The 26,078-nt window shown below is 31.8% G+C and overlaps 2 protein-coding genes across 7 annotated transcripts; both read right to left on the bottom strand.

Moving 5' to 3' along the window:
- Positions 1 to 1,841: 1,841 nt before the first annotated feature.
- On the bottom strand, positions 1,842 to 6,280 carry LOC133294274 (DEAD-box ATP-dependent RNA helicase 38-like). Its single transcript, XM_061492923.1, has 5 exons — positions 6,053 to 6,280; positions 5,704 to 5,967; positions 4,101 to 4,328; positions 3,583 to 3,648; positions 1,842 to 2,828 (listed from the first exon to the last, which is right to left on the bottom strand). Exons 1-5 carry the CDS (start codon positions 6,278 to 6,280, stop codon positions 1,842 to 1,844), a joined length of 1,773 nt encoding a protein of 590 aa, XP_061348907.1.
- A 3,538-nt stretch (positions 6,281 to 9,818) lies between these two features.
- LOC133294277 (uncharacterized) lies at positions 9,819 to 25,038 on the bottom strand. Of its 6 annotated transcripts, XM_061492929.1 has the most exons (10): positions 24,703 to 25,038; positions 21,158 to 21,262; positions 18,270 to 18,357; positions 15,150 to 15,199; positions 12,017 to 12,144; positions 11,415 to 11,777; positions 10,891 to 10,952; positions 10,739 to 10,801; positions 10,480 to 10,589; positions 9,819 to 10,129 (listed from the first exon to the last, which is right to left on the bottom strand). In XM_061492929.1, the coding sequence occupies exons 6-10, from the start codon at positions 11,438 to 11,440 to the stop codon at positions 10,055 to 10,057; spliced, it is 336 nt and encodes a 111-aa protein (XP_061348913.1). In that variant the 5' UTR covers positions 11,441 to 11,777; positions 12,017 to 12,144; positions 15,150 to 15,199; positions 18,270 to 18,357; positions 21,158 to 21,262; positions 24,703 to 25,038; the 3' UTR covers positions 9,819 to 10,054. The 6 variants fall into 6 exon arrangements, 5 of the variants coding, with proteins under 5 accessions (XP_061348913.1, XP_061348915.1, XP_061348911.1 ...); XM_061492931.1 differs by lacking the exon at positions 11,415 to 11,777; XM_061492927.1 differs by lacking the exons at positions 11,415 to 11,777; positions 12,017 to 12,144 and having other exon boundaries at positions 18,270 to 18,392.
- Positions 25,039 to 26,078: the final 1,040 nt, after the last annotated feature.

Here is a 26,078-nt window from a genome sequence, read left to right as displayed (position 1 = left end):
CAGGGAGAATGATAAGGCTATGTGCTTGCCTAGTCCAAGGACAATAAAACCTCAAATTCTAAATAAACAACATTTCATTATCAATATAGAATTACCTCAGCAAGCATTTGATCAGCCTCATCAAAAACAAGAATCTTCAACCTTGTCACCCCAAGTTTCTTAAAAGTCATCCACTTATTAATCGTGCCAGGGGTCCCAATAACCACTTGAGCCATAATCGGTGCCCGTTTCGCTATCGGCAAAGCATCCCTACTGTCTGCTGGTATAGCACATTTTGAGCTAATCCCCGTGTACTTTCCCATCTTTCGGAGAACTTCAGTATTCTGCCACACAACACAATAATCATCAAGCTACAACTAACACAGTCACAAATCACAATGTTCGATAACAGTGATTAACAAACGAATAAAAAAAAAGGAAAGTTCACCAATGCCGGTTTGTTTTAGAATCATCTATGGCCCAGTGTTTTTTATCACATATGTCCCATTGATTTGTAAAAAATAAAAAAATCACGAGGAAAAGTTCGATAACAGTGATTAACAAACGAATAAAAAAAAAAACAGGAAAGTTCACCGAAGCTGGTTTGCTTTAGAATCACCTATGACATATGTTCCATGGTTTGTAAAAGTAAAAAAACACTGGAGCAGATAAAAAAACATATACTTTTGCAAACCACACGAGTGATAAGAAATAATCAAAGGCATAGGTGATTTTGCAGTAAATGGTTTGTAAAAGTAAAAAATCAGCTGCATGTGTGATAAAAAACATAACTTTTTGCAAATAGACATATACTTATAGGTGCAAACCACACGAGTGATAAAAAATAACCAAAGGCAAATGCAGGTGATTTTTGGATCAACTCGACTAAGCATACCAAACACGTGGTTTGTTTTAGATCATTACCTATTCGGAGGATTCAAGATCATAGGCAAGGTTACGGCTTGGATCTTACTAGGTTTCTGGAACTTCATCTCCACGTAGAGTCCTTTCAAAAGCTCCGGTGAGAGATTCAATTCTTCGAAGGTGGTAGCTGACGTGTACGGAGTGTCGCCGGACGAAACCTACACCGAAATTCAAAACCCTAAACCGTCAATTTCTCGCCGAGAAAGAGAGAAAAGAGAAATCGAGAATGGGGATCGAACCAACCGCTTGGATGTTGGAGTCTTCAGGCTCGTCCAAGAACTTGGGAGAAGGCTTCTTGTTCTCGTCGATCGTTAATCCGTCGACGTTGAGCGACGAGGTTGCTGTCTCGGAGCTCGGCGTTGCGTTGGTTTTGTTCATCTGCTTCGTCGGCCCAGCTCTTAGGCGAGGAAGCCGGCGCCGGCGGATGAGCATCGCTGGCTGAGGAGGTTTCGGCGGTGGATGGTTCTGCCATAGCAGTAGACGAGACCGAGTGAAGAGTAAAAAAGGAATATAAAATTCGCAGTTTCAGAGGGAAGGAGAGGGTAATGGATTGAGCCTTGGCGGTGTGTGAAGAGTAATTAAATAAAATAGATACATATACTACTAATATATATAAAGAGAGAGGGTGCTAATTTGGAAAGATTTTCTATGGATTGAAATTTTAAAGGATTTCGTAATTCCAACGCAAAAAAAATCTACTAATATTTAATTATGATTTTGAAGGATTGAAAAAAATCACTTAATATTTGATTAAGAATTTAAAAGATTATTTTAGAGTGTAGTCAAATCCGGTGGTATTCAACAAGTATTTTAAATAAAGAAAAAAAATCTTGTGATATCAAAATATATAACGATTTTAGTTAATTTTCTATTAATGTAAATTTTATTAGATTTTTTAGTGAGAAATACAGATATGATGTCTTTTTTACAATCTTATACTAACCTCTATGTTTTCTTAAGCTCAACCGCCCGAACTCGGCCGTTAAGGACTCAATCATGCGCCCTTTCTGTACCAAGTCATCATGCTGGGTAGAACAACGGCTGTCAACAGCAAGAGTAGCCTCCCGGGTTCCCACAATCTGACCGATCATTACCTGTGCGCAGTCAATGATGTCTTGGCGATTAATTTGTTGTGGTACCAACACGTTTAAATCAGGATTAGGGAAACTAGAGTTCAGATCCCTCTCGGATAGCTTCAGGATCTGCACTAACGAAACAGCCGCAGGCGTTGAAGTTCCTTCGACAGTCGCCATGACAGGTACCCCCGCCCTGTCCGGAGTATCGACCACCACCATGTCATCACCGCCAGGGGCGTCCGAGAAACTCTCCATGGCAAACGAGAGACTACCACCTGATTGACCAGACTCAGTCGGCTCCACCCTAACCGTTTTAGCTCCTTTAGGCGAGCTTAAATCCTCGCTAGCAACCCTCTTCCTTCCAGAAGCCGTTGGTTTAGGAGGAATAACTTCAGGTGCAGAAGGGTTGACCGCCAAACTCTGGGCATTCTCCTGCACATCCTTAATAACCGGGCCGCCAGTCCTCCTAGCAAGCTCCTCGGCAGGAATGTCCGCTGCAGACCGGACCTTCCTTTTAACAATGTTCACCACTTTCCTTTTTCCCTTGTCGACTCCCTTACTTGGGGCGACGGGAGCGACAACAGGAGCGACAACAAGTGATTTATGTAACATTTTTGCACTATTTCTTGTGCGCACAAATATTATAGTTTGCCCCAGATTCTCTCCTATTTCGAGTATGTAATCTTTTTTCATTTCAATCTTAGAGAGTTCATCAGGATAATGAACTTTATATTGCTTTACGGCATCTAAAGATAGTTCCTTCACAAAAAGTGTATTATAATCCTGCTTAACTGTCCTCGAAACAAAATTCTTGACAATGTCATTGAATGTAGCAGAAAACAGAAGAACCTAGACATACACAAGTCAATCAAAATCTTCTTAGATAAGAAAAGAAACTAAAAAAACAACTACATCACATACAAGCACACACAACATTTGAATCACATACAAAGCAACCAATCTTGGTAAAATGTTCATTTAAGTACAGACGAAATGGTTATGGTGCACAAAAATAACAAGGAACAATTATAATTCCCTTCTACATAGATTCAAATTAAATTATAGCAAACCATTAGCATCAATCAAATTAACATTCAATCTTCATATCTATGCAATATTATTTGATTGAGCATGATGTACTACGTAAAAAATTCCTCATACTTTTTTCTGTTCTTATAAGATGAATGAATCACTTTACTCTTTTAAATATACTTCACAAGTTGCACAAGGGCTCAGGGAGAGCATGACCTTCCATGAATTGGCAGGTGTTCTACCCGAACAGGTTGAAGGATGGGTGACGGTAATTTAAACAACATGTATTTGCATACATGGATGTGTTGTCCCTATGGATTGATAAATTCTTGCATAGATTTGATCTACACAGGTCATATAAATAAAACCAAAACATAAACTAATACATTATCATTTTAAAAGTAGTAGATTGACACATATATCATGTAGTTATTTAATGTAAAATGACGATGTGTCAGTGTGTACTTAGCTTAGGCTATGCAACTTGTAGACTAAGTCTATGCCAGAATTTCTTGGATGGATGAAAATGCCATGCACACAAGCACACTACGCAAGAAAGAGTTCAACAAACCTGACAGTTAGAATTGAATTTTTCTATTCCTTTCATTATCCTCAGGGAATCATCTTTAAATCCATCCTGCAAAGTTTACAGTAATTAAGCAAGTTAGGGCACAACATATTTAGAAACCGAACTGCGAATACCTCTGCTTTAAAAAAGAAAAGAAAATCACAATACTAATTCAGTAAACCATAACAATTCCCTGAACCTAAAACTAGGTCCTAGGATCTCTAGAATACTTACTAGAGAGTAATTACTAACTAGAAAAAGATATATATTATCAAGAGTTAAAACAAGCGGTCTACTAGTGCACTCTTCCTCTTTATCCATCATTAAAAAAGGAGGAGAGTCACAACTTACCATTTAATTGTAACTTATTCTATTAAAAAACAAGGGTGTTGCCAACTCCCCAAAAGATTGTAACAATAATAAGCTCAGGGAGAATGATAAGGCTATGTGCTTGCCTAGTCCAAGGACAATGAAACCTCAAATTCTAAATAAACAACATTTCATTATCACGATAGAATTACCTCAGCAAGCATTTGATCAGCCTCATCAAAAACAAGAATCTTCAACCTTGTCACCCCAAGTTTCTTAAAAGTCATCCACTTATTAATCGTGCCAGGGGTCCCAATAACCACTTGAGCCATAATCGGTGCCCGTTTCGCTATCGGCAAAGCATCCCTACTGTCTGCTGGTATAGCACATTCTGAGCTAATCCCCGTGTACTTTCCCATCTTTCGGAGAACTTCAGTATTCTGCCACACAACACAATAATCATCAAGCTACAACTAACACAGTCACAAATCACAATGTTCGATAACAGTGATTAACAAACGAATAAAAAAAAAGGAAAGTTCACCAATGCCGGTTTGTTTTAGAATCATCTATGGCCCAGTGTTTTTTATCACATATGTCCCATTGATTTGTAAAAAATAAAAAAATCACGAGGAAAAGTTCGATAACAGTGATTAACAAACGAATAAAAAAAAACAAACAGGAAAGTTCACCGAAGCTGGTTTGCTTTAGAATCACCTATGACATATGTTCCATGGTTTGTAAAAGTAAAAAATCACGGGAGCAGATAAAAAAACATATACTTTTGCAAACCACACGAGTGATAAAAAATAACCAAAGGCATAGGTGATTTTGCAGTAAATGGTTTGTTTTAGAATTACCTATGCCTTGTGATTTTTTTTATCACATATACCCATGTGGTTTGTGAAAAAATATTACAGCTGCATGTGTGATAAAAAACATAACTTTTTGCAAATAAAATAACTCTTAAAATCATAGGAGCCACATATTAAAGGGAAATACAAGCTTTTTAAACACCCAAAAATTTTAAAGAAAATTTTTTTGCATGAATTTTAAATTCATCTTCAAGCTGTGCTTAAAGTTTCAAGGCAATGGCAATAGTATATGGAGACTTTGAGTTCGAAATTGCTCAACTTTCTTTTTTCTTGCTCTGTGAGTTTGTGGTTATAATTGAAGTTGAACATGTTTGTGGTCAGCTGTCGTTGTTCTTCCCTTCGTATTAGAGAGATGTTTCTCTCCGTTTCATGATTAACAAAAATTAACTTGTCTAAGGAAGAAATTTTAGATAAGTATGAAGGGCTGAAGGCCATGCTTTGGAGTTAGGAAGAAATCAAGTGAATACATTATCAACCAATCTTAAATATTAAAAGGTTGGATCATGGCTAGTAAAAGTCCAATTGCCACCTTAACTTCCCTTATAAGTGAGATGAAGTTAATTTTCACGCTAGAAGCTGCTTTTTTTCTTTCTTTCTTTTTATCCGGTTTCGGATTTGAATCTGTATCAATAACTCTAAAATATAATTCAATAAATCTCAGTAGTTGTTGAAGATGTTAAAACATAATTCAATAAATTATGTTAAAATATAATTTTCACGCAGGGCATTGCTGAGCTTTTCCAAAAAAAAAAAGAAGAAAAAAGAAAAACTTCTAGGGCTCACGATCAGATATCCCTTTGGAGGGATATAGCTTTTCTTCCGGAAGTATGGGGCCACCACATATCGTATCCAGCTATTGCATTCTTAGTTATGGGTTATTTAATCCATGATAGAATAAGATTATATGTCGATTTAAAAAAGCAATGTCTTAGAACCTTACCTGAATAGCCAACTCCCTGGTTGGGCAAATGCAGAAAGCTTGAGGAGCCTGCAACTTTGGATCAACTCGACTAAGCATACCAAGAAGGAAACACGTGGTTTTTCCGGAAGCGTTATGCGCCTGTGCGATCAAATCCCTATTCGGAGGATTCAAGATCATAGGCAAGGTTACGGCTTGGATCTTACAAGGTTTCTGGAACTTCATCTCCACGTAGAGTCCCTTCAAAAGCTCCGGTGAGAGATTCAATTCTTCGAAGGACGAAACCTGCACCGAAATTCAAAACCATAAACCGTCAATTTCTTGCCGAGAAAGAGAGAAAAGAGAAATCGGGAATGGGGATCGAACCAACCGCTTGGATGTTGGAGTCTTCAGGCTCGTCCAAGAACTTGGGAGAAGGCTTCTTGTTCTCGTCGATCGTTAATCCGTCGACGTTGAGCGACGAGGTTGCTGTCTCGGAGCTCGGCGTTGCGTTGGTTTCTTCATCTGCTTCGTCGGCCCAGCTCTTAGGCGAGGAAGCCGGCGCCGGCGGATGAGCATCGCTGGCGGAGGTGGTTTCGGTGGTGGATGGTTCTGCCATAGCAGTAGACACGAGACCGAGTGAAGAGTATTCAAAAAAAAAATTAGCAGTTTCAGAGGGAAGGAGAGGGATTGAGCCTTGCCGTGAAGAGTAATTAAATAAAATAGACATATACTACTAATATATATAAAGAGGGAGGGTGCTAATTTGGAAAGATTTTTTATGGATTGAAATTTTAAAGAATTTCGTAATTCGCAAAAAAAATCTACTAATATTTAATTATGATTTTGAAGGATTGAAAAAAATCACTTAATATTTGATTAAGAATTTAAAAGATTATTTTAGAGTGTAGTCAAATCCGGTGGTATTCAACAAGTATTTTAAATAAAGAAAAAAAATCTTGTGATATCAAAATATATGACGATTTTAGTTAATTTTCTATTAATGTAAATTTTATTAGATTTTTTAGTGAGAAATACAGATATGATGTCTTTTTTACAATCTTATACTAACCTCTATGTTTTCTTAAGATTTCTAATTGCAAAGTTTTTTTCTTCTTTTGGCGGGTCTACCCGCTCGAAACCGGGTTTCGCTAGGAGAGCTTCATCAAAGCTAAAAAAATAAATTTTTAAGCGATTTTCATCACAAAACAACACAGAAATAACAATCCAACAAAAGTCTAACCTAATCCATCTCAAAAACATTAGATTTTTTAGAGCTTTTGAAAATTTAAAAAATGATTTTTCAAGTTATAGGTCGCGATTTTTCTTAGCACAAAAAGGTATAATTTTTTTATTAAAATCAACATATTAGACAAATCTAAGACCACTTATAGGCTTTAAAATTCCATGTAGAATTGAATTAAGAAGTCAAAGTTAAGCTTAGGCCATTACTTTGCTTATTTGCAATTTAGTCCCTAAACTTTCACATATTTATACTTTGACCCCTAAACATTATTAAAAATTTCATTTGTGTCTAACTTACTTCATTTAGCATGAATTCTATTATCACATTAATTCTCATGCTACTTCATTCATTTACTTACTAAATTTTGCATCAAATGCTTACTTAGTTCAAAATTAACATAGACTAATAATTAATATTAATTTAATTATATAATTTCAATATTTCCTAATGAGGGTTGTTATAGTTAATGTATAAGAGATAAAGGTAGAAAGGGCAAAGTCAAGAACATAAGGCGTGGTTAAATGAAAAAAAATGTATATACTTAAAAAAAATGAAAAAAGAAAGAAAAAGAAGCTTGCTTATTAGAAAAGTATTATATTTCATGAATAAAAATGTGTGGAAAATTACAAAGGATGGAGAGTTGAAAAAGAAAAAGAAAATGTGTTTTGCGAATGTGTTATTAATTGATGATTGTTTCTTTTTAAATCTGATTTCTAAACTTATAGCCACTTTTTCTGCATTTAATCTCTTCCTTTAGCCATGGTAGTGTTTCTTTAGTGAAGAATGAGTAAAACACACACCCTCAGACACTTGAGTGTGAGTGAGTCAAAAATCCTAGTGGTTTAATTTCCCTACTTTCTTTCTTGAGAACTCTTGTTACAATTCTATGACTTGTGGATTGTGAATATTTGCTTGATTTGATGCCTCATTATTTTTATACATTAAGACTGAATACTCCCTTGATTGTGATATTTATTGATTGACCTGTTGAGATTTCATTAAGCACATGAACTCGTCTCGTTTCCCATAGTTTTGTTTTAATTGATTGCTGGGATAACAATATTCTAAATCTGAAATAAACTCACCTAGAAATGCATGTTTAGGCTTCTGTAATCGGTAAAAGTCGAACTTTTGGATTGATATCTCGCGAAATGCAGAATCTGAGTTCTGCCGCGAAATATCAGGATATTGGGTTAGAAAAATGTCAGACACGACACGTTAGAATTTTTGAAGTGTTGTTGCTTCATAGGTCCGCGCACGTACATAACACATAAAAATCTAAGTAACCAATTTAAGTTCATTGTAATTGCTGCCTACGGTGGCTGATATCCAGACCATTTTCTGTTTAGGTATAATACCAACTGTGTTAAGAATTTTCGAGAACTGTTGTTTCTATTTTTTGATATTATGAAAGTAGTTATTTTAACCTTCTATTTTAAGGATTAATGTTTCTATGTTGTAGGAGATAATTTTATTTTCTACACACACATAAAAATATATAGAGCTCATGTAGAGTCGAAGAGAAGAAAGAGAAAAAGAAAATATGAGCTCTATACACTTTTATATATGTGTAAGAATGTGACATAAAAAATATTAATCCCTTTGTTTGAAGACCAATTACCTGTTTACGTGTTTGAATTATTGTTTCCCTGTTTCCAATTTAAGAAAGGAATGAAAATAGAAGAGAATATTGTACAGACCGTCATCACCGTTAACTAACTATAAGTAATGCTGACGATACAAGTCCATTTTCCTTCACTCTCGATCAAACTTCCTTCGAGTGTAATTTTAGTACCCGTTTAAGTGGCTGGCTGAGTTATTTGATACCCACAAAATTTGAAATTTCTGTATATTTTTATCTTGTATAGACTAATCCATAAACAAGTGATGTGAAGCAGCATTATCTCTTAACGGGTTGAGTACGCCGAAGAATATTTTTAAGATCAGCGAATCGAATACTTAACTTGCCAAATCTTTCACACCCTTTTTTTATTAGGGTCAGGATCCGTTTACAAATTTTTTTGAATTTTTTTACAATTTACACTGTATTCTCCCGGAAGAACATAGTGTAGTTTGTAAAAATTTGTATTCTCCCGAGAGAATATAGTGTAGTTTGTAAACAAAAAAATTTGTAAATATAACCTGCCTTTTTTTATTAATATATAACTTTACAAACTATCTTTCGGTTGTGACGTGTTCAGTTGCTAAGTGACAATGGTCAACCATGTGATTATTTATTATAAGAGATAATTTTAAAACCCATGATATTATATGGAAAAAAAATTAAAATATAAATCTTAGATATTTATATATATATATATATATAAAATAAAAATATCTTTTATAACACGAGAAACATTAATCCAAACAAAAAAATTTGATGAACTTTAAAAAAAATGTTCCCAAAAAAAAAATCTAAAACTATAATTTAATATATAGAATATTACAATGATTAATCCAAGAAAACCACAACATTAGGGAATGCAAAACACCGGCCATGCTGATGTACTGATAAAATAATTTTCTCGCTCTCAATACAAAATAAAATAAATAATCCAAATAAAATAATATTATTAATTTCCTCGCTCCATGTTGTAATTAAAACATAAGCCTGGAATTTTCAAGTGACTTTTCGAAGTAAAGTAAACCAAGGTTTCTGTAATGACTTAAATTAATGGGATATCAATTATGCTCACAAATGAAGGTGATGCACTAAAGTAGCTGACATAGAATTCAAATTTTCATTTGCTCAGACTTAAAAAGTTATGAGAGAATAGATAAACCAGAAAATTAGAGTCTTCAACTGCTCAGTAAAAAAGAGTAATCTATGACGCCTCATTCCTATCCAAAATTTCAACAGAAATGAAACTTCCACCTAAAAACTTCGAAAATAACTTACTGCTATAATTCCTATTAAAAAAATTTACAATTTAATTCTTTTAAGTATTTAAACAAATGAAATATATCTAACTCCACCTACCGATCTAGGCAAAATTATAGAGGTTACAAAGAAAAACTACAAAAACAAAACTGCAGGAACATGGCTGCAACATTGAACGTTGCAAATAATACCAAAATATTAACAGATCACGCAAATGATATGCAGAAGGACAACCATCTAACAGAACATACACATGATAACCAACATCATATATCAAGCAGCTGCTCCCCGGCCTTCATAACGAACACGTCCCCGGCCTCTTCCCCTTCCACGTCCACGACCTGCAAAATCATCAAACAGAAATTACTATAATGTTCAGTCAAGTAGCATGCAGGAAGAGAACTTTAAAATGCTGAAAAAGAAGGAATAAAAGGCACGGAGGAAAATTAAAAAGACAAGGAAAACAGTTGATGAATTCAAATGAATTTTCTTCTGTATCTTCCGTAGCCTGATTTAATAGGAAGCACCATCTAATGCAAATAGCACATTTAAAAACACAAATCCATTCACTATGCCAGCACACACCTGGCATCAATCAATATTTCATCCGATAATATAACAAATGTAATTTAGGCATCACAACATAAATTTATTTTCTACAAATCTAAATTTCATGAACTTGCATGCTTACCACGTGGGGCAGGTGGAAAGCACGACCCCTTGCACGACCTCGCCCTCTGCCACCATAGCCACGTCCACCATCCCAGCCATCACCATTTTCCATACCCCCATTGTAAAATCCTAAGCATAAAAGATTATATCCTAATAAGCACCTTTTGCATCTTTAAAAATTCCACAATAAGGAGTTCAACAAACCATTTCTGAACATTCTATAATCTATAGAACAGCCAATTACAGTGAAATAAGTGAAACTAAGTACTTGGCAATACCTCTACCCCTGCCCCTTCCACGACCACGCCCACGCCCTCTTCCTCGCATCCTTGGTGAGCCTTCTGTATTAGATCAAACTATAGTAAACATGCCATAATAAACACTTATTTCACTTTTTTTTAAAAATTAAAAGAAAAAACTTTTAACTCACCTCCTTCCTCTTCATATTCATTTAAAGGTTTTACTTGATCAACTGGAATAGGAGGTTGGTATCTGCACGAGGGAAAAAAAAAGAAACTTAAAATACCAACAATGAATATAATTAAAAAGAACTCAACCAGTCTAACGAGAGGCATGGGGGCTGCCCCCCAGCCCCACCCCCAAAAATAAATAAAAAAACAAAGTATTATATCCTAGATTCACCCCAGGTATAAACCATACTACTGTTGCTTGAATTTTTCATTTCAGTCTAGCAAAATAATGTAAGCAAAACTAACTGAGACACCCAAAAAATCTTTTTTTTGTCAACACAACTGATTGCATGTACAGAAGCTTGTAGAAACATAATACAGAAGACAACCAGAACTAGTAGATCATGACTGGACCTTAATATACAGAATTGAATATTTAATAGAATCCATTTGGAGCCAAAAGTTAGAAGAGGAAAAAAAAACGAAAAGTGCAAACTTATAATCAACAGAAACTGATACACTATAAAGTTAATGAAGTTGAAACCTTCCATCAGTCTGCACGAAAGTCATATGGGAATAAGTACAACAGCATGATAGACACGGTATTTACTTCACTCCTTGAATTCAAAGAACTAATATGTTCCCTCGTCCTCAACATGGTATTTGAAAAACAGGGTACAAATTAGAAGTCAAATGCCAAACAAAGAAACATGTCAAGTAAATTTACATGCTCCTCTCCACGTTTAATGAGATTATACAGACCTGACTTTTTCTAAAATAACATAAACAACCCTTTGTTTAGAATTTAACAAGAAAAAAAGGGAATGTACGACTAGTCCTTATCCCATATTGTCTCCAATTTAATTGCCCCGAAAATTATCATTGTTTCCATATTAGGAAAAGAAACCTGCATACACACAATAATATAGTACAACGTTAATGAACGAACATATCTAGCAGATTATATTCCACAGCTTTCAGAGAATTATTTGTCATTTGATACAAATATCTTTTTTGTTTTGGAATTAGCTATTCTAAGATCAAGGATCTGTCTTTTGAAGCAAGGAAGGAAAAAAAACACTACAAATGGATATTAGTCATCTTTAATGCTTTAATTCTTTAAGGGGATTTGAAATATGTGAATACCTTCTCATTGAAAAGTGGAGGACTAGCACTGTAAGAAGACTCTCCTTTTTGAAAACAGAAACTGATTAATGCTGGGAGTCCTCGTAAGGTCAGAGAGCGTAATTTAGGAAACTCTATATGAGAATTCTCTGCAACCACAATTGCCTCCATGAGTTTGCACTCTGAAACTTCTAAATCAAAAAGATTAGGAAGGATTTTGATCATTGAATAAGAGAAGAGACATATCATCCCATCACACTTGTGTACTTTGATGACTCTTATTTTGAAGAAGAGTAAACACCCTTTTTAGTCCCTGACAATATCTACGAAGTCCTTTTCAGTCCCTGGCAATAAAAAAGGACCAAATTGGTCCTTGAAAGTACAAGAAAAGGGTCATTCTACATATTTGAGAGTTGACATAAGGACTAACATGATCCTTTTTTTGTAATTTCAGGGACCAATTTGGTCCTTTTTTATTGCCAGGGACTAAAAAAGACTACGTAGATATTGACAGGGACTAAAAAGGGTGTTTACTCTTCGAAGAAAGATTTCTCAGTTAGAGGACCATGGCAAATATGCTCCAAATTGCTTAGATTGTTGAGAGACAATGACTCCAAGTTGGGGAAAGCATCAAGAGGATGACTTGAATTCATGGCTATGTATTTGATTTCATCATTGTGTTGTATAAAGAGAGACTGCAGATGGGGAAACCCGTCACTTTCCAAATCACTTAGAACATTATGGACACCATTCAATTCATCTAAGTACAACACATCAACATTTTTCAGCATCTTTTTTATTCCATTCTCTGATTGGAACCTTCTATCAAGCTTGAGTTTTAGTGTCTTTAATCCATGATCACCATCATGGGTCTGGCCCCACTTATCCCCAATAAAAATCGTGTATGATTTTAGTTTTTCAAAGAACAACTCCACTGGCCATGCCCTAACATCAGGAACATACAAGTCTTCTATATATGTCAAGCGAGGCAAGTCTGTTAGCTCTTTCAAGCTCGCAATGTTGGATCTTTCCACCTCCCAATTATGAAAGGAGTTTCTCAAATATAATTCTTTTAAGCTAGTCAAGTTTGACAGAACATTGGGTGGAATCACTTGCAGATATGTATCTCTCAAATCCAAGAATAGCAACTTTCGGAGCTGTCCGATTTGTCTTGGCAATTGTTGGATTCTACATTCAAGGAGGCCAAGCATTCGGAGATTCGAGAGCTCACCAACTTTAGTTATATCTCCCAATTTGCATTTGTACATGGATAATGCTTGAAGTTTCTTTAACAAACCAAAACTATCTGGCAACTTTGAACAATCGAAGTCAACAACATCTAAAACTTTCAGATGTTTAGTCTCCTCAAAAAAGGAATCTGGAATTTGCATTGAGGAATTGTCTGTACTTAGTAACATCTCTTGCAACTCTGGACACTGCAACTTTTCAGGAATATGCAAACCACTCGCAACAATCATGCTGCAAAAGCGTGAATTTTTCAGCCAATCTTCCGGTGGTAATTCTTTAGAAATCATTGTAACTTGTAATTCCCTTTGAGCTATTAAATAAGCATTTTCCCATATCAAGTCATCTACTTCAACCCATTCCATCTTATCTTGAACCACAAGACCGCGGGAGTTAAGTTCACTAATCAAAGAATCACGCCTATTTCTTGCAGTCTCTGATGAATCAAGGTTTTTGAATAACCCTGACCACATGTCTATATATATGCTAGACTTGTGAATAAGCTTTCTTCCTCGAATAGTAAGAAGCAAGAACATAGATTTGAGTTCTTCACTTTCTAAACTATTGTAACATAGTTTTATTGGCGGAACATTATCCTTCAGTTGCTTTGAGGCATCCATCCAAACACCCAGGTCTTTATTTCTTAATGCCTTAGCTACAGCAAAAATTGAAGGAGCTGAACCTGCACAACTATTTCGGTTACTAAGGAACTAGCCTCAAAGTCTTGATCAACACCTCCAACCGACGTCTTCACAAACAAGCTTAGAGCCTCATCTTCTAGTAACTCTTCTATTTGGAACACCTTAAGAGCACCCCTCGTGTTTTTTATAAAATCCAAATTCCCTGATGCTAGTAATAATTTGCGTCCCTCATGTTCATCACCCAAAGGAACTCCATATTCCTCCAAATCAAATTCTTGAGGATTCTCCTCCGCAATATGTTTCTCCTTTCCACATTCATTTCCCCTTGAAATTGCAAACCCAATGCATTTGCAATATCTTCTTGAATTTTTTGTATGTTTGGCTTCTCAGTTACAGTCATCATAACCACTGAATCAAACAAGTCATGTTCTTTTGCGTGATCTCCAACATGTTTGACTAATGAGGTTGTACCTTCACCACCCAACCCCCATACTCCAACTGTTTGGATAAGAGGGTCCTTCAGGGCTTCCATAATATCAATTATAGTATCTGTTCTTGATCTTGATCTTGGATATTTCACAATTTGTTCAAAATTTCCCTGTTCATGTAGTTGTGAAATTTTCAATATAATCCTTCTTGCTTCTTTACCAACCCGATAACGCCATAGCAAATTTGTGCAAGCACCTTTACCCTCACAGTCGTTCCAGAATGCAACCGCTTCTCCAACAATCTCGTCAACTCTTTTCAACCAGCTAGTTTGAGTCTGGAATTCTTCAGAATCCCAAGTAAGATTTTGTTGCACCGTCTTTCCTTTGTCTCGCAGAATCTTGACTTCGTTCTTGAGATTCTCCAATATATTCTTGTAGCAAATCAAGTAACCAACTTGACGTGCAATTGTGGCTACTTTCATGTTTTGAACAACGTGCAAATTTGTCTTCTTTTCCTTTTGTTAAACTATATTTTGTTGTTATCAAAAAAAAAAAAAAACTATATTTTGTTTTGGCTCGCTGCAAAGGGGTTGATTCAAGTTTAGCCTAGGATAACAGATAGAGGCAATAACTTGAAAATGGATTTGGATCCACGTGAAAAAATGATAACGTGGTAATGTTATTTGATCACAATCACTCGTTGATTATGAGATAAGAAAAAGAAAAATATATGATTTTTAAATGAGTAGTTGTGATTAAATAACATGATCTTTTTTTCACATGAAAAGATCCAAATTCCAAAAAAATAAAGTAAGAGGAAGTTTGAAATAAATGGCTCACCCTCTTCTCATAATGGCAAGAATACAAAATGTCAACTTCTGCAGTACACCCTGTCATGCACAGAACAAATTGTAAAGAACTTGAAGAAAGACTAAAATAATTCATCATCAGAGTTTTGTTGCCACTCGCCAGTTATATGTCTGGATGGATATCTATAACTTGCAACGTAAGAGTAATTAAATATTAGAGTAAATATCATTTTTGGTCCCTAACAAAAAATATGGTATGCACTTTAGTCACTTATAAAAAAAAAATTAGTCTCGAGGTCTCTAACAAATTCAAAGTGGACCCATTTAGTTGAAATCGTGATTCCTCACAAATTCAAAAAAAACCCGTATTAGTCCCTCAAAAGGACTAAAATGGATCCACTTTGAATTTCATAGGAATCAACTGACTAATTTTTTTTTGTGAAGGACTAAAGAAATGACAGTGTTTTTTGTTAGAAACCCAAAAGGGTATTTACTCTAAATATTAGGATACATACTAATGTAGAATAGTACATCCCATAAGAATCTAAATACTTCGCTTGAAATAATTGCATTGCATTCCTTAGAAAAATTTACTTAAGGGCCAAAATTGTGAAGTTTTTATGTTTAAGGGGGTGTTTGGTTGATGAGAAATTTTTTAAATACTAGGAAAATGTAATTGATAGGGAAATGGTTGGAAAGTGAGTTTGGTAGGAAAATGTAAAAAAAATTGTTTGGTTGGAAAAAAATTTACCGGACAAATTAGGTAAGATAAGGGTATTACGGTCAGCTTTTTGGTTGTCTTTTACTCATTTAGACGTCCAAGTCACAATACCACGTTCAAAGTGGAGAAATTGAACAGTAACTTTCTTTCCATTTTCCACACAAATATTAAAGTCTAGGGAAATGTGTTTCCTATCAAAATTTTGTAATATTGTGAACCAAACATGGAAAACAAAGAAACCCTATCTATGATGCCTAAGTATCTCCTAAAAAAACATTAACCAAACACCACCTAAGAGTTTGCTCAATACACAGTTTAGCAATACGTTAAAAATATTGGCTATCATGGCCTCATTTCTCACAAATGACCTTTTTAATTAAAAAAAAAAAATCAGTTCTTGGAATTAAGGTTACCATTACTAGTACTTCTTAGAAACAAATAGGTTTAAAATAAATTTCACTTTCATGCGGTTTTTATTAAGTTTAAGTTATGAAAATATTTTTGTATATGTTTTAGTCTTTAAATTTTTATTTATTTAGATTTAAGTTCTTATCTTTGTATATTACTCTCTATATTTTTTAGTTATTCGAATTCTAATCCTTATCATTTCTGTTTATAATAAATAAATTATCTTTATTTTTATAAAGAAATTTTTCTGTTTTTAGTTATTAAGGTAACAGTTCTAAGTAACCAAAACCTTAATTATATAAATTTATATAAAAAATATATTGTAGAGACTAAAGTTTACTTAAAATACAATCACAAGAACCAAAATATACCTTAAATCAAATCAAAAAAAAATTTCAACAGAGAATGACAGAAAAACAAATGTTTGATTTAAATAGGGACATAAATGAGGCAGGTGACTTATTAAGAGCCTACAACTTGACTTGATTTTGGTCTAATTTGGTCAACCCGTTTTAAAAACAATACAATCCGATTTTAAAATGTATGGCCTCTTAGCCTGAAGGTCAGATTTGTATTTTTTAATAAAATAATATTTTATTATTTTTTAATTTTTCTTACCCTCCACCTAGACTTTTACACTCCCTTTAAACTATTTTTTTTACTCATTTCAATCGTAATCTTCCCTCTTCTCACTTGGAAAACGCATCTCTTTTTAAAACTAAGTTCCTAAGTTGTAGTTAAAATTCCGATTTAAATCTATTCTTTTATGATTTTACAACTTTTTTTTAATCAAAACGATTTTATCAAGATTCCAAATGCTTTTACGTTTTTACGATTTTTTTTACGTTAGAATTTTACGTTTTACGATTTTTTATCCTTCTTCCGATTTTAGGTAAAATTCTGATTTTAACTACCTACTCTTGTTCTTCGCTCCCCCGTCAAATTTTGCTACTCTCTTGCCCCCTTCTCAACTCTCCATCTCTTCCAAATCTTCTATTGCCTTTTTTTGGATGAGATTCTAGTTATGTGCAATCTAAACTTTGATGAAATGTTTTTTTTTTTTTACAATTTATCCTTCTGAGTTATGGAAAAAGCAAAAAAGTCAGCAATTTGAATCTCTTAATGAAGTTTGATTGGTGTTTGTGAACATTTTTTTGTCTTTATCTTTTGGCTTTTGTGATTATCATGGTTTTCCTTTTTCTTGGATGGAATGATGTAATACATTAATGAATAAATATTTATTTTTTAAAATATAATTGAGCGTTATGCATCCTTGCAATTATTTTGTTTTTGATTTCAAAAAACAAGGTTAAATTGTCAATATTTTGGGTTGTGGCTTCAACTAGTGGATTGCTTCAACTTTGCATCAACTTACACCCACAAAAGAAACATAATAATTAATGGGTAAAGGATTTTTTCAGTCAATGGAGATAAGTTATCTTCGATGAGTTCAAAACGACGTCGTTTTGAGACGGAAATCAATGTGTTTTTGTAATTATAATATATGGCATGGTTATATTAGTCTTTATTATTATACTTTTTTAATCTTATAATCCAAAATAACGTCGTTTTGAGCTCACTAGAGATAATTTTATCTCCGATAACTGGATAAATACTTTTCCCATAATTATAACCCAATTTATAGAGCATATTATGTCATTTTTTAAGGTTTGATAAGCTTGATAGATCAAGCCTTGCATTTTTTAAAAACGAAAAGCGTCAAACCTAAAATTTAACTTGTACTGGGTTAATCAGTAAAACCATGTTGAAATTTTTTACATAAATCTAGTCTATTTAGGATAAAACTTGAATTGACTTTACTCATTTGCATCCTAACTTTAAAGCACTCTAGGTATAGTTTTTTTTTTTTTTTTTTGGTAAAAACACTCTAGGTACAGTTATCATGGTGACTTTTGACTTCCGTAGATAATTTTGTTCAACGAGAAAGAAATATTCCAAGACAAAACAAAGAGAAAAGCCAAGGAAAAAAATGTACATTTAAAAATAAATGAATAAAGTTACCTCTTCAAAACAGAATCCGATGTAAACAACCAGAATATTGGAGGCAACTGAATGTTGGGTACAAGGAAAAATGATTTTGGAACGAATCCTGAAGTATTTCAAAAGCATCCGTGTTCTCCTTTACTTTCTCATAAAAATAATTTAAAAAACAAAAGAAATAAAAGTATCACCAACTATATCCAAAAGCAAAAAATACAATCACAAGAATTATAATTTGTACATCCATAAAATGTATTTCACTTATATATAAAAAAAGGCATAGTAAGTTAGTAACATAATAATTCAAATTCATGATACTTAAAGAAATTAGCTCAAACTCAGGGGTTGGCTTAACAGGTAAGGAGATATTATGCTTATTTTGATTATTTGAATAATTTAAATTTTGGGCTTTTAAGTTTTAAGGCTAAAATATATAGTTTAGGAACAATTGCAAGTTGAGTAAAAGAAAATTGGGGCTTAGCCCCTCTTTATTTACAAAAAAAAAAAAAAAAAAAAAAAAATTTAAAATTGAACTAAATAAAAAAAAATTCGTAAGAAAATTTGTGTGGATTAGGATAAATTGAATTTTTTTTAATCTGAATCGATCCAATCAAATCAAAGGTTGGGTTGAGATTTTTTTTCGAAAAAATTAAACTAAAATAATATTTTGTAATAAAACTACAAAAAATCAAAATAATAGTCTTATGTTAAAATATTTTACAAAATAAATACTTTTGATAATTAAATTAGTTCAAGTTTAATTAGATAAGAAACATGCAGAAGCTCTATTAAAATCTCTCAGCGATTGATTCTCACTTGAAGAAATTAAGATTTACTATCATTTGAGTCTAAATTAACCCTACAATAATCTTCGTTCAATTTTATTTTATTTTTTAGAAAAAGGAATTATCATACGAAAAAATATGTAATATAGAGATTTTCTTTAAGGAGCAGGATATTGAAACAACCAATTAGGATTACTATCAATATTACTACCAATCAATTTCACCGTTAGATCGATTATGTTGATCCAACGGTTATATTTATTTCCATCTTTGTCTGGTTATTATTCCTCATATTTAATGTAAAAGCATTAAATATGAGAAATTATAACCATATAAAGGTAAAAATAAATATAAAGTATTAAATATAGGGAATCATAACCATATAAAGACATAAATAAATATAATCATTGGATCAACGTAATCGATCTAACGGTGAAATTAATTGGTAATAACTCTGATTGGTTGTTACAATTCCTTCCCCTTTTTTTAATGTATAAAAAAATCGACGATGGAGTTCAGAAAACTTTTCGAATTCTTATATTATATACAATATAATAATTTAATGTAAATTTTAACTCAAGTGTCGATCAGATTACTTGTAATTTTCAAAATAAATATCTTTAATACATGTTCGGAATATTAATTTATTTTTCTTAAAATTATAATCAAGATGTTCAGATGTTTCTTACAAGTCTTCTTAATTAACTTGTTCAAGAGATCAGAATGTTCAGAATTTATATGTATATATTCTTCTGAAGATTTTTTTTTATCAGATTAATAATTTAAAAATATAAAATACTGCATATTCATTCTTATGAAAAATGAAAATAAAAATAGAAAAGGACAAATTTATTAATCATTTTTTTTACATATTTGAAGACTAATTTATTAATCATTTTAACTTTTACATATTTGAAGACTAAATTAATGATTAAAATCTTTAAAAAACTAATATGATGAGATACTAATATCGAGGGTAACAATGTAAAGGTCAACTCATAAAACAATGGTTTGTTTTTTTTGCAGCAAACCCAATACAATGTTATTTTGGTGCGAAAATCATGGTATTTTTGTAATTTTAATTTATTTCAGGGTTTTATAGTTTTTACAATTATAATTTTTTAATCTTTGAATCCCAAAACGACGTCGTTTTAGAAATAAATGCAGATAACTTATCTGCATTAACTGCAGAAATATTTTTCTGGAAAACAATAGAGTAATTAAGAAGGAGAACTATATTTAAAACGTAAGGATAAAAAAAAAACATAATCAAATGGTAGTAACATGTACACACGCAAATTACCTAGAGAAGCTTGGGAAAAAATACCTTGAAAATTAATTAAAAATATATATTACGTTTGATAAATAATAAAAATTTAAAAACTTTTTTTTTCAAAAAACAAATTAACATAACCGATAGATTGAAAAAAAAATTGTTAGTAGCAAGCGTTGTGAAGAGTAAAAAGAAATTCAAGTAGTAGTAATATAATACATATAAAAAAATTAAAAAAAATTATTAGTTGTTAAAGGTAGAGAAAGTTTAATAATATAAATATAAAATAATCCACATGATTTTATATAATATAATCTTATCAATACAATTAATGTCATTACTAAATTATGAAATATAATTTTGTCTTGAACTGTAATTAGTCAAGATATTAATTATTACCTTTCAATTTCACATAATAAAATTATTATTTCCCAACAAGAATATGACTCATTATTAAAAAAAACTAAATAACAAAAGAAACAAAAAATTATATAATTTTGATATATAAAATTATTATAATATTTATGTCAAAATTGAATTAATTTTTTTCTGTATATTTGAATAAATATTGAAAAGAAAATCCATTGAATAATTATTGAATTTCTTCATTGTAATTAATTAGATTAAAAGTATTTTTAATAAAAATCGTATTTGAAAAAGTTCAATGAAACATTTATTTAAAATATTTTGATTATAAGGTTTTTATAAATGAAATAAATTAATTTTAACAAGTTCTCTATATTCATATATCAAACTAAATGTTGATAGTTATGGTTGTGTATGGAATTTAAAGTGCAAATCACACAGATAAACGAAGTAAGAATTACATTATAAGGGAATTAAGATGCTACCTGGTTTATGCCATTTTCTTGGTATTTGAAGTGTTGAAGAAAGATGATTCCATACGCCTCAAATCCAAATATTTGTAACTCAAGGACTCAACGTTTAGCTCTAGCCTGCAGATGAAATTTGTTAGCTCTAAAATCTCTATTTATTAACTCAAACTACTCAACATTCGAATGAGTGCTTTTCCCCCCCTCCAAAACTACTTTAAAGATTATTTGCCTACCTAGCTAGCTTATTCTTTAATTTTTGAAAAGAAAAGTTAGATTCTACCAGTTTCTCTAAATACTTTCCCCAACAAGAAGTTTTAATTATTCTTTGCTTTAAACTTAATTATGTCATATATTGCAAATATCCAAAATTTATGAATCAAAGAGAAAATGATGCTTTCTTTTTCAATAGCAATTCGTTTTCCCCCTCCAAAACTGCTTAAAGGTTATTTGCCTTCCTCTTTAATTTTTTAAAAAGAAAAGTTAGATTCATCCAATTTCCCTAAATACTTTCCTCACACATGAAGCTTTAATTATTCTTTCCTTAAACCTTATGTCAGATTACAAATACCCAATGTTTATGAATCAAAGAGAAAATTATTCTTTCTTTTTCAATAGCAATTGTTTTTTAATGATGAAAATGTTTTTAGTGCCATTTTGTATACTTACAAAGAAGCCGGTGAAAATTTGATAAAACGATAATTCTGAATGTTTTGACTATGAATTTAGACTAAGGATATTCTTAATATCAAGTTTTATTACTACTAACTTACTACCACGCTAATATAATTATGTACTCTGGGGCATATACTAAAAGTTATTTTTCTTTTCTCTCTTTTCAGAAACTTTTCAGAGATTAGCTAAAAGTGGGATCCAATAATGACTAGAATGACAACAAATTAATAAAAAAAAGGAAATGATAGTCTCATGCTACATAAGATATATATCTCATGTCATACACCTATAGAATTTTGTGCCAATTTTTTCTTTCCTTTTTTTTTTAATTGTGGACCCCACATATTTATATCATCCACATGAGAGTATTATCTCTCATGTAACATGAGATTAGTAAACCGCATAAAAAAATAGGATAATAAGAATATCATACCTCATGAATTTAATGCTTCATATAGGTGATCTACAAATTAAAAAATACTCAATATATGTACCCCATTGAAGTTAGCCCAATGAAATTACTTTTGGAAGTGTAGTGACCAACGTTGGAAAGCATCGATAACTCATTAACTGATTCCAATACTATTTAAAGTTCACTGAATTTTGGGGAAATAAATGAAAATTAACATTAAATTGTTGTAAATAATATAAAGAGAAGGATTAAGACAATGATAAAATTTTCAATTCCAAAAGTCTAACTCTTAAAGAACTACTTATAATTTTTCTTTCTCGTTATTTTTTTTTATGGATAAAACATGTCTTTGTATGAAATCTAATCATAAATAAAAAATAGAGTAAACACCTTTTTTGGTCCCTGATAATATCTACGAAATCCTTTTTAGTCCCTGGCAATAAAAAAGGATCAAATTGGTCCCTAACAGTATGTAAAATGGGTCACGTTCGTGACGAAGGAGTTGACATAAGGACTAACGTGGCCCTTTTTTCATAATTTTAGGGACCAATTTGGTTCTTTTTTATTGCCAGGGACTAAAAAAGATTTCGTAGATATTGCCAGGGACCAAAAAAGGTGTTTACTCTAAAAAATAAAATAAAAAACTCTAGGAAATGAAGGTTACATTTTTCTCTATCACATCATTAATAAGAATGCTAAATGTTATTAATCACACATCATATTAATTGCACTCTTAGAACTTAATTAATGTAGTCACTCACCATTTGTAAAATATGCATGTTTTACCACAGTTCTTTTTGGATTATTAATATGTGATCTTAGAACCTTGAAAAAAAAAACTCACTAGGAACTTAATGAAGGGCAAATAGTACATTTTTTATGGGCAGTGGCGAACCCAGGAATCTTTATGTTGGAAAAAAAAAAATATATATATATATATATATATTATAAATAAAAATACATACAATAAAATATGAGCCTAAAATAAAATGTTTGAAATAATTTTGTTGGGCAAGTGGTTTCTTACACAGGATACTTACGGAACATCTAGAGGGGATGAATAGGTGCTCTAAATTTTTTCAAAAACTTTTTGAATTCAGTAAACAATTACACAATTTTTCTTCAGTCCCTATATGCCCAAAATAATTTTTCACAATGCTAAGAACAATGTAGTAACAGAATGAGTACCTTATCAATTTATAGAGTATAAACGCAGCAATGTAATTTTATTAAACAAAACAGAAAAATATTAATTCTGCTACAGCACTTTTAAACCAGAAATCAGTGTTACTTTAAGTCTCTAAACATAATATTCAGAAATTAACTCAGAGAGACAAGAGATACACGATATATCCTGGTTCATACCCATTAAGCCTAAGTAGGGTGCTACGTCCAGACTGAAGTCGCTGCAGATATTTTATTTATCACAAGTGTACCTTTTTACAAACACGCGTCACACAAGCAATCAAACAAAATATCAAAAACTTTCCTAGTGCCTACACTGCTCCAAGCTCTGAGAATACTCTCAAGCCGAACCTACGGAGTTCACCAACTCCTCTTATACAAGACCTCCACTTTCCCTAGTGGATTCTTGAGGCTCCAAGCCTTGAGACACACTCTCAAGCCAAGCACAAGGTTGCCAACCCACTTGGTTGCACCCACACACCTAGGACAGATTTACAACACGTAACAACTCCACTTTAACAATCAATACAATATCTCAGATTTATAACAACAAATTTATCAATCTATTACAATGTCCTATCACACTTGATATATCAAATAAGACACAATAACAAGCTCCAAAATGATATGATATATGCAGAAAATTTAGAGCACAAGTACATGTATCACAAACTACAAATTTTCAGCAATAAGTAACTTGTATTTATTTATATCCAGTATCTAAACGATGGACACTAAAAATTCTGATTTAAAAGAAAATTATCACACTATCCAGAAAAATCAGATTTGTAATTCTCTCAAAATTTCACAAAAAATTCAGAATTAGTTCTAGATAAATTTTTTAGTAATAAACCACAAGAAATCTGAATTTTAAGCACAATATATCTCAATTAAAACAGAAAATTCAGATTTAATATTTCAACAATAAAATTTCTAGAACAATTCAAGATTAGGTTTCTAAATAATAAATTCCAAAAAAAAAATATGAATTAACACAATGAAAAAAAAAATTCAGATTTAATATATATATTTTTTATTCAATCTTTCACAAAAAAATTAGAAACACAAATCTTACACAAAGAGCATCAAGATTTCTACTATATTCACTTAATATCAAAACAAAGAAATTTGAATACTCACAATATACAAAAAAATAACATAAAATTAATTCAACAATATCAAGTTTCAAGAATATACCAAAGGATGCTCAAAACAAGAATTAAAATATTACCTCAAGAAATCTCAAATTTTCAGCAAAGTAAAACAGAAAATGTGATTAGGGTTCTACAACCTTAGTTCCAAGAATCTTGAATTAAATCCTTCAAACTTGTAGAATCATGAACAACACTCCAAATCACCCAATCTTGACTCAGAAATCGATCAAGAGACTCATCAACAGTGGTGCACTTTGTTTAGGGTTCAAGAAGAGAAAAAAATTGTTGATGAAAATTTTGGAGATTTTTGGAAGGAAGATGAATATAAGGTGTAGTATCAAATACTCACACGCATTATTTTGTGCAGATCAAAGATGAAAGAATGAACGGCAAGTTTTCAGATGAAAAGTGGCTCTGTTTTCATGCGCAAAGAACAGATAGAAAGAGCGCTTTTTTTCGCAAGTCTGTGAAAAATTTTCTGATGATTCTACTATACTTCTATTATTGAGAAAAGTGTTTATCATTTTTAAATGACATAACTTATATCCTTTCACTCTCACAAAGAAGTGAGATTCACACTTTTATTTTTTTTTGTCAACTCTCTTCCTTTATCTATCTCTTTCTCTCTCTTAAAATGACACAACTTTATTTACAAAAAAAAAAAAATGACACAACTTTATATCCTTTAGAATGACACACACTTTAGTCTTTACCCTATATTATTATATAGTATATGACTTTTTTTTTTTTGATAACATAGTATATGACTTTTTAAAAGAAAGCTGAACCACATTAACTGTGCGTTGGAAAAATCAATTGTAAAACAATATTTTATTTTATTAAAACCAAAAGTTTATATGTGTATATATATATATATATATATATATATATATAGGGGTAGGATATTCTTACACCAGTGTAAGAGTTAGAAGTCTTACACTCAATCTTGACCATTGAGCCACTTGTATCCAATGGCTCACGTTACTAAAAAAATTTGAGCCCTTAGATATAAGTGGGATCAACGAACAAGATTGAAAGTGTAACTTACACAGGTGTAAAATGATCCTGACCCATATATTCTTTTCATGTTGATCTTCGTTTTACAACGATGTACATTTAGTTTTGTTTCGTTATATATATATATATATATATATATATATATATATATATATATATTATATTACTTTTATTTTATTTTTATTTTGGTTTTTATTAAAACAAATTTTAATTTACTTTTTCTCCTTTTTCTTTTTTATTAAAACAGATTTTTAATTGATTTGGATTTTATTTTTAAAGACCTGTTTCTTTAATTTTTTTATTAAGTCACTCAACATAGCTAAATACATGTTATGCAATGATATGCAATGGAGCTTGGAATAATGTTTCGTGATATATCTAATGTGTTACAAAAAATTTAAAAATTATCTAACCCGAAATTTTAGTATCTTCAAAATGAGTTCTTCATGCTTTGACATTATCAAAACCATTTAGGCATAATCTACTTGAATTTAGG

This window comes from Gastrolobium bilobum, unplaced genomic scaffold, assembly GCF_033153095.1.
Source record: "Gastrolobium bilobum isolate Gb01-03AN ecotype WA unplaced genomic scaffold, APGP_CSIRO_Gbil_v1 utg849, whole genome shotgun sequence".
Taxonomy (NCBI): Eukaryota; Viridiplantae; Streptophyta; class Magnoliopsida; order Fabales; family Fabaceae; genus Gastrolobium; species Gastrolobium bilobum.
This window is presented reverse-complemented; position numbering and strand designations above follow the sequence as displayed.

Coding starts and splice junctions, on each gene's coding strand:
- LOC133294274 (XM_061492923.1), bottom strand. CDS start 6,280: ATGGCAGAACCATCCACCACCGAAACCACCTCCGCCAGCGATGCTCAT. Junction 4,329..5,703: donor CCAGGGAGTTGGCTATTCAG/GTAAGGTTCTAA, acceptor GTTGTGTGGCAG/AATACTGAAGTTCTCCGAAA. Junction 2,829..3,582: donor AATTCAATTCTAACTGTCAG/GTTTGTTGAACT, acceptor GTGTATGTCTAG/GTTCTTCTGTTTTCTGCTAC.
- LOC133294277 (XM_061492927.1), bottom strand. CDS start 18,377: ATGCTTTTGAAATACTTCAGGATTCGTTCCAAAATCATTTTTCCTTGT. Junction 10,802..10,890: donor TGAATATGAAGAGGAAGGAG/GTGAGTTAAAAG, acceptor GATCTAATACAG/AAGGCTCACCAAGGATGCGA. Junction 10,130..10,479: donor CTTTCCACCTGCCCCACGTG/GTAAGCATGCAA, acceptor ATGATTTTGCAG/GTCGTGGACGTGGAAGGGGA.